Below are 8,491 nucleotides of genomic sequence, written 5' to 3'. Positions count from 1 at the left end.
ATGGAAAAAGGGCTTCAGGATGGAGAAGATGCCTCCAAACAAGGTAAGGATCTTGGGGGAGCTCTTCATGTACTTGGGGGCCAGGAGCACAGCATTGGGGAGTGAACTCTCTCCTTGGGGTGACTCAGCTTATCTGCAACGCAGGACATGCACCTCCCCGGGAAATGTAACGTGGTGGGCTATTTGCTGTGATGTTCTTCTTAGTGAGGTTGCATTTTTCCAGCAAAACCCTGTCATTTTGTAAGACAGAGATCAGGCAGGAAGGACAGGAGTGGAAAGTAGGGGCCAATCAACTCCTGGTTGTGGGAGGCCCTGAGCATCACTTTGGGTGGGAACGGAATAGAGAGAAGGTTCTAGAAAGGGCAGCGGCAGTCATGGAGGAAAGAGCCCAGGGGCTCTGCCCAGCTGGGGTGATGTGTCCTCCCAGCCCTGCCTGAGTTCCCTCCTTGTTATGTTGAAGGGAAGTTGGGGTTCTCGGTGAAGCCCCGTGATGGCAGGAGGGCATGAGGCCTCCTTGACGCAGCAGCCTGGGTGGGAAGCAGCAAATCTCTCTCTGGGTCTGGAGGCCGGGAGGTCCAAGGTCAAGGTGCTGGCGGATTTGCGTCTGGGGAGGACCCACTCCTGGGGCTGTGTCCTCACCTGGTGGAAAGAGGCCCCTGGACTCCTCTACTTATAGGGACACTTCCCCCTAATCGAGGGGGCTCCACCCTCACGACCCCATGGAAACCAAACCTCCTCCCAGAGGCCCTCATGATGGGGACAGGTTTCAGCTGAGGAACCCAGAGGGAGGCAAACCCGCTTTCATGCCCCCACAGGAGGAGGAGAGTGCTCAGGGTCAGACCAGGCCCCGCTGAGAATCGTGCTGGTGGGCAAGACGGGCTGCGGGAAAAGCGCCACCGGGAACAGCATCCTCTGCCGGCAGGAGTTCGAGTCTCGGCTGGGGGCCCAGCCTGTGACCAGCACCTACCAGCAGGGGACATTGACTTGGAATGGGAGGGACTTCCTGGTGGTCGACACGCCCCCCATCTTTGAGGCAAAGGTCTCAAAGGAGATGAAAAAGGAGATAGCCCAGGACATCGAGGACTGCCACAAGCACTTGGACCCTGGGCCCCATGTGCTGCTGCTGGTGACCCAGCTGGGCCGCTTCACGGAGCAGGACACGCAGGCAGTAAAGAAGGTGAAAAAGGTCTTCGGGGCAGAAGCCAAGAGACACATGATCATCCTGTTCACCCACAAGGAGGACCTGGAGGGCGGGTCCCTGCACGATTACGTGGCCCAGACGGACAACCAGAGCCTGCGGAAGCTGGTCCAGAAGTGTGGGAAGCGCTACTGCGGCTTCAACAACCGGGCCACGGGGGAGGAGCAGAGGGCGCAGCTGGAGGAGCTGATGGCCCTGGTGGAGCAGCTGGAGAGGGAGCTGCAGGGCAAACACCTCCACAGGGATTCCAAGCCCTTAAAAAAATTGAAGAATTTAAAAAAAAACGAGGGCAGATAGAAAACCGAAAGAAGAACCTGAGAGAGATGGAGGGCAACATGGGGAGGCAGGAGCCCTTTAGGGCCCCAAATGGGCTCACTCCGCATCGTGAGTTCTGTGTTCGTCTTTGGCTCCGCTGACCTGTTCCCATGTCTCCTGCCATCTTCCACCCTCTTTCACTCCAGCTGGCATCTGCACATCAGAGCATGTTCTGAACAACACCCCGTGGGTTCATGGTCCTCCGAGTCACCGATTCTGGAATGAATGTCCTGTCCACAGAGAACAGGCTGCTGTCCCTGCAGGTCCCTCCCTTCTGCCTCGGACACTCCTGGGGAGCCTGGACTCTGTCTGGCTGGCACCGAGCCCTGTGCCCCAGCAGGGGACAACAGTCCAGCCCCGGGCAGCCCACGGCCTGCATGCAACCTTGTTCTTATCCTGAGGGGTTCATGGATAGGCTTGATACCCCCTTTTGGGTCAACAAGACCCTCAGAAAGACAGTCTGTCTCAGATCCGTTATTGGATCTGAGGGTGATGTCTGGAGCACCAGCAGCCATCTTGCCACTATCCTGGGGGTGAAGTTCATGTGTCAAAGCAGGACAGAGATGGAACAGACCTGAGCCCCAAGTCCACCGGCCCCAGGGCCCATCTTCCCTCTGGATTTCCTTATTTCAGAATAAATTCTCTTACTGCTTACGCTATTTGAGTTTTGGTCTTTTTCTTACCTACATTTGCAAGCATTTGACTCCATATTTCTTTTTAAAAAAACCCTTAAGCCTCTCACGCTTCCTCCAAAATTTGAGAACATGCTTCAGAGCCTAGGACATGGCCTCAGGGACAAGTGACCAGATTTCTCTTGTTCTTAGATTTAGGGGGGCCAGGGGACTGGTCAGGGAACTGCTCACTGACACCAAATGAAGTCACAGACGCTTGGAGCAGGATTGTTTGGGAGGATGAGGGGGAGAAGGTGGGGACCAGAGCTGGGACACACAGCTCAGGAGCACACTTACCAGGAATTTCTTTCATGAACATTTGCATCTGGGTAAAGGGCTGGCCAAGCCCTTCCCTCCACAGCCAGTGCTTATCTCCAGGTCACGCTCCAACCTCACCCTCCTCGGACGTCCACAAAGGTGGGGGCCCTCTGGGTCACAGGCAGCGCTGCTTGTGGGCAACATGTGGGTGCTCTGTTCCCTGTGGGAGCCTGGGAGTGACCATCAGCACCCTGGTGGGAGTCACTCTCCTGTAGTCCTGCCCCTGACGCTTCCTCAGGCCTGGGTCACGCATCAAGGGCCTTTCCTGGAGGAAGGATGGGATCCCCCCACGATTGTCTCCCAGACTGGACATGCCCCAGAGGCCTTCACGGCCACACTTCCAGATCTGAAGTCTTCACCTTTCTGCTCTCCCTCCGCAGGCCCTGGCACAGTCACCAGGAGCTCACGACCACACCTGGCTGCCCCCCTCCCTGCCATGTGCTATCGCTCCACCTCCTCTGTGTCTCTGACCCATCTTCCCCTCCCCACCCCATCCCCACCTGCACAGCCCAGGCTCTGACAGCCCAGATGGAATTCTTTCTCCCAAATACTATCCCTGTCCCCAGGCTTGCCTTGTATTTCCAACCACCACATGTAATACACAAACCCTTGCCCCATGACATAGTCCTTGGCCCTGGTAGCACAGGCCCTGCCAGTGCCATCTCTCCCTGCACCCTCTCTCCATGGGCTGATCCCACTCCCTTCCTGGGCTGTGGGCTGCCTCCACCTGAAGTGACTCCCGGGAGAGGCCAGCACCACCCTGTCCAGGGAGCCTCTGAAGAGCCTGGAGTATACTCTGCAGTGCCCTCCTGTTGGCTGACACCCAACTTCCAAGAAAATTTCCCTCTACCCCATTTTAAATGCCGTCATCCCTAACCATGCAGTCACTTCTGCCAAGCAGGAACCTTGTGCTATTTATCTTATGTTCCTGGTGCCCAGCAGAGAGCTGGACACTCATGGTCATGTCTGGTGTCTGTGGAGCTGGAACAGGTGGAGCCAGGAAGGGATGGACAAATTAGGTTGGGCAGTCTGGGAAGGCTGCATGGAGGAGGTGGTCCTCTGCCTGAGAACTCTGCAAGGGTTTAAGGAGGTTACACCTGAGCCTCTTGAGCAGGCTGGGAATCAGTTACTTGCAGCTCTGGAGAGTAACACAGCAGCTTTACTGCCCACGGAGGGCGATGGACAGGGGTCACAGAACCAGCCCTGCGCCCACCCCGCCCCACCCTCACAGGCTGTCTGGAGTGTCTGCAGGCCTCCCTCACAGGGGGCAGGGGGCAGAGAGGGTGGGGGAGGGGCGGGTACCCCCAGGAAAGGGTGGTGGCCTCCTCTGATTCCCTGTCTCCACTGGGTGCCTGACTGAGGCCTGGATCTCAGCTCTGAAGTGGGGCGCCCCACCATTGCACAGGGGCCCTCACATGACACATGGCTGGGCCAAGACGGGATAAACAGTGTCGCCTACAATGAAGCTCAATCAGGGCCATTTACTACAAGAAGGTGGGAGCCTCCCCGCCCTCACTTGTGGGCTGGGTAAGTGACCTCAGAAGGTCCTCAGGCATTGAATGGCTGAGTCATCCAAAAGAACCAGGATTCATGGCCTTGGGGAGTTCCATGAGCTCCTCACACTTCCTCATCCCGGCAGCAAGGGAACGGGGAGTCTTCCTTTACCACTAGCCTGGGCAACCAACATGTTTCCGATAAACAAGGGGCCCGGTGCCGCCCCGCACTCCGCAGCAGGACAGAGAGTGGGGCTTCGGGGCGTGGGGGAGCGGGGACAGCTGCACACAGCATCTCAGGCCCGCGCCCTCCTGCAGCCCCGCCCCAAGGCTGTGGCCAGGTCACTGGGGTTCACCCTCAGAATTTTTAACAACAAAAACCAGAGATACCAGCTTTTCCTCTAGGTTTTATTTACCTAAAATTGCTGAGCAGAAAAGGGCTGCGATCCTGCCGGGGGAGGGGCTGAAAGTGCCCTCATGAAGGGAAGGGAAGCCCCGCCGGGCAGCAGGCAGCTCTGAAGGGAAGGCGCCTGCAGAGCGTGTCCCCTGTGCTCAGTGGCCGCCAGCCCCAAAGTGAATTAAAAGGGCAACAGAAACCAACACGCACATGCCAAGGAAGGCCGAAGTTCCGGGGTGAGATAGCACCCAGCTCCGGACTCTGAGGAACCTCCTCACTAACCCCGAGCTCTCGAGCTCATTCAGCTCTTGCTTCTGCCTTTCCACCTGTGCTTCTGCCTTTCCACCTGTGCCTGCACCCTGGCCAGGAAGGCCGTGGGCAACTGCCCGCAGGCCTGGTCCCTGCCCCGCAGCAGCAGCAGCTCAGCCTCCGAGAAGAGGGCGTTTCTGAGGTAGGCGCCCTGCAGCTCCCTCTCCAGATGTGCCACCAGAGTCATCAGCTCCCCCAGCTGCGCCCTCTGCTCCTCCCCGTGGCCCGGTTGTTGAAGCCACAGTAGCGCCTCCCGCACTCCCGGACCAGCGCCCGCAGGCTCTGGTTGTCTGTATCGGCCACGTAATCGTGCAGGGACCCGTCGCCCAGGTCCTCCTTGTGGGTGAACAGGACGATCACGTGTCTCATGGCTTCTGCCCCGAAGACCTCCTGCACCTTCCTCGCGGCCTGCGTGTCCTGCTCCGTGAAGCGGCCCAGCTGGGTCACCAGCAGCGGCGCGTGGGGCCCGGGGGCGGACAGCAGGTAGCAGTCCCCGACATCCTGGGCTATCTCCCTTGTCCCAGCCTCTGCTTCAAAGATGGGGGGGGTGTCGACCACCAGAGGCTCCTCCCGCTCCAGGTGCCCGCCTCCCTCTGGCACTTCCTGGTCACGGCCTGGGCCCCCAGCCGGGACTCGAACACCTGCCGGCGGAGGATGCTGTTCCCGGTGGCGCTTTTCCCGCAGCCCGTCCTGCCCACCAGCACGAGCCTCAGTGAGGACGAAGCTGTGATCCTGTCATATCCTGCCCAGCCTGTGTGTGAAAGAAAGAGGGAGTTTTCTGTGCCCTACTGAGTAATTCTGAGGATTCTGGTCACAGTTCGTCATGGACGCCCTGGGCCTCTTTCCCAGATGGACAGTCCTATTGGAACACGTGTCAAGGTTTGTAGGCAACGTAGGAGGCTCTTGGGCAGAAGGGGACCCCCAGGGCAAGCCCTGGCTATACCCACAGCCCAGAGTAAATCCTGCTACTCCAAGGAGGGGACCCAATGCCCGTCCTCCAGAGCAGCCCCCAGGCCTGCAGGAAAAGAGCTTCCTGTGCTTCCATGGATGGTTCTTACCAGCTTCAGGCTAAATAATGTGGATTAGAAGTCGTGAGTGAGGAAACCCCCAGGTGTGCTCTGGTGGAAGCACCCACATCTCAGCCTGGGGAGAAAGGAAGTCTCGAGGTCGCCGCCTCATGACCTCCACCCAGGGTCAGTTGGGGGTGTCTGCCCGTTGGGTGGGGAGTTGGGTGTTTGAAATGGAGAAGCTTGAAGGGTCTGAGTTGATGTCAGGGAGAGCCTGGCAGTGGCCTCGGGTGGGTGGAGGAGACGGTTGCAGGACACGTGCTGGGAGGATCATCTACTGGGCTGACGGGAATCGGGAAATTATAAGAAAAGTGGAGCTGGACAGGGTGCCATGGAACCAAGAACTAGCATGTTGAAGGGCTGAAGAGGGTGAGAACCCAAGGATTCCCGCGTTTGGGGAACCCAGATGAATTTAGTTCATCGGCCTCCTCAGGTCCGTGGTTTATTCCTCCTGCTGCAGTGGTTTTTCTTTTCCTTCAGGAGCCCGGATGCGCTGTAGCAAAAATGATAATTAAACCTCCACGGGGGAGGTTTCCTCTCTTCAGCTGAGAGCAGAAGACGCAGCAGAAATAATTGTCACACAATTCAGTTCCAAACCCTCCTTGCCCTGAAGTTTCATCTCAAGTTTCCCACAGACAGCGCAGCAGCGCAGGGCGCCCCCCCCCCCCCCAGGGCATGTGATGGTGGAGGGCAGGCGGGGGACAAACAGCAGCTGCCTCTCTCGCCTTCAGGTTAAAACCACTGGCTTCTGCTGCCTAAGGGAGGGGCAGGTGCCGTGGATCAGCACAGCAGTGAACGATGAGGCCGTCTCAGGGTTGAGAGACTGTGCAGGGTGGTCAGGGATTCGGTTAAAGAAATGACAAACAGACACACTTCAAGAGTGAAAATCTGAGTGTAATTTTATTTGAGTTGGTGACCAGTATTTATATGTTTTCTAAAAGCATAGGAATGGCGAACGTCAGTGAAGAAATCAGCTTGCTTATAGGTTTAGCTTATCATTGAGAGGGCAGTGATTTACATCTGGACCCAGGCGCATTCCTAAGTAGTTAGGCTATTAATTTTTCTTTTTGTTTCATATGATTACTTTTTGTTTTAACTACTCACTATTACTATTAATTAACACGGGTGAATTTTACTTTTCACAATGTAATATTTTTATCATTTAAATTAATACAAACTAGGCTAAGTATACAACAGAGAAATTATTAAGCTAGCAGTTCTATTAATACACAGAGTTTAGTAACGTTTCATTTGAATCAGCCTAGTTATTAGATTTCGTATGTTCTTTTTTAATCGGCAAACCAATGACCTTTTAAACAGAGAAAGAGAAAAGATTTTAGAGAGACAGTTGTATTAGAATAAAGTTTGTGGGTCTAAAGAAGGTGAGATAAGTTTCCGAGCGGACAGCATTCCTGTAGTGGCTTCTGGTGGTCGTTATCTTTCAACAGGCTTCCGTCTTATCTATGTCTTCAGGCGGTTTTTTGCTGTTCTCCTCCTGCGCGCTGGTTACCCAGCCGGACCTAGGGATTCCTAGAGGTCACTGCAGGAGGAGGTGCAGCAAGTCAGGGGGTTTTGCTGTTCTCCCCCTGCGCGCTGGTTGCCCAGCCGGACCTAGGGACCGTGGCGCAAGCCATTAGCCCTAAGGGTCACTGCAGGGGGAGGTGCAGCAGGTCCTCCTTTGTTTTTTTTAAAACGGAGTTGGTAGGCGTACATGTCACGTTGAAGGCGGTAGATCGACCTGTGAAGTGAGCGGACACAGAGGGGAGTTAAAAGACAAAGGGGAGAGTAGAAGCTAGAGAATGGGCAAAGGAAGAGACTGAAGTATCCAGATGAGATTTACTGACAGCAGAAATTTCAGATTGGAAAGACGAGAGAGGTCATGAGAAAGGTCATTGTTATGCCAGATACCCAATAGGTGATGTTTGGTAAGATTCCAATGTAAGGAAGAATTATAACACAGAGGCGTAACGCAAATGAAACGAAACTGAGCATGGCATCGAGTAGACAGTTGTTGTTTGAGGGGTTGAACCTCATCGCCAATAGCAATAACGATTTCTTCCAGAGCATTTAACTTTCTTTCCAACTTGTAGTCAATGTCCCGCTGTGTAGAGAGCGCCATGGACACATTTTTGGTAAGGTCATTCACAAAAGAAGCTGTCTTAGCTTCCTGAATTAAAGCAACAGAGGAAGCAGCTAAAGAGGTAACTAAGGAAATTAATGCAGCAATACCAAGAATAAGAGCAACAATTTAGGGCGAAGAAGAGCATGTACCTCATCCAAAATTTGCATAGCAGTATTATCATACCAAGGCATATCATGTAAATCAACAGGTAACATAACATAGAGGGGTAAGACCACCATAGGATATAGACGAGCAAGAGAAGGGGTGATACAATTAGTAACCACACAACCGGAACAATGAATGGAGTAAGAAGTCCCACGCAATTGAATGCGTGTAGCTGAGGTGGTCCCCAGAAGTATAACGAAGAGGTATCCAATGTAGGCACGCACTGGGATCTTAGTGGTGTCCTGTCCAGGTTGTTTGAAGTGTACATCATCAAAGGCAGTGAAAAGACGAAAGAGTTTAGCTTTATGACAGAGCTTTCTGTCCAGGGAACCAGGTTATTTAGTTCTGCCAATGAAGGCAAGCTTCCTCATCATTTTCAAAGGTCTCTGGAACCCTACGAACAAAGCAGCAGTTTCTCCACATTTTAGTTTAGCTC

At 54.6% G+C, this 8,491-nt stretch overlaps 2 protein-coding genes across 2 annotated transcripts in view; one reads left to right on the top strand and one right to left on the bottom strand.

Moving 5' to 3' along the window:
- On the top strand, positions 1 to 1,556 carry LOC311169023 (GTPase IMAP family member 3-like; the record flags this gene model as incomplete). The annotated part of the gene is made up of 2 exons (XM_084230722.1): positions 1 to 43; positions 816 to 1,556. 2 exons carry the CDS (start codon positions 1 to 3, stop codon positions 1,493 to 1,495), a joined length of 723 nt encoding a protein of 240 aa, XP_084086848.1. The 3' UTR covers positions 1,496 to 1,556.
- A 3,137-nt stretch (positions 1,557 to 4,693) lies between these two features.
- LOC311169022 (GTPase IMAP family member 3-like) overlaps positions 4,694 to 8,491 on the bottom strand; it is a gene marked incomplete at both ends in the record, with an annotated part of 7,033 nt that continues 3,235 nt past the window's right edge. Inside the window, 4 exon segments of the mRNA XM_084230721.1 lie at positions 4,694 to 4,923; positions 4,926 to 5,264; positions 5,267 to 5,452; positions 7,480 to 7,506. Coding sequence (XP_084086847.1) covers positions 4,694 to 4,923; positions 4,926 to 5,264; positions 5,267 to 5,452; positions 7,480 to 7,506 — 782 coding nt within the window.

Source organism: Talpa europaea (genome assembly GCF_964194135.1).
Source record: "Talpa europaea genome assembly, chromosome: 3".
NCBI classification, from domain to species: Eukaryota; Metazoa; Chordata; class Mammalia; order Eulipotyphla; family Talpidae; genus Talpa; species Talpa europaea.
The sequence above is the reverse complement of the archived record's forward strand: the minus strand, read 5'-3'. Positions and strand labels throughout refer to the sequence as shown.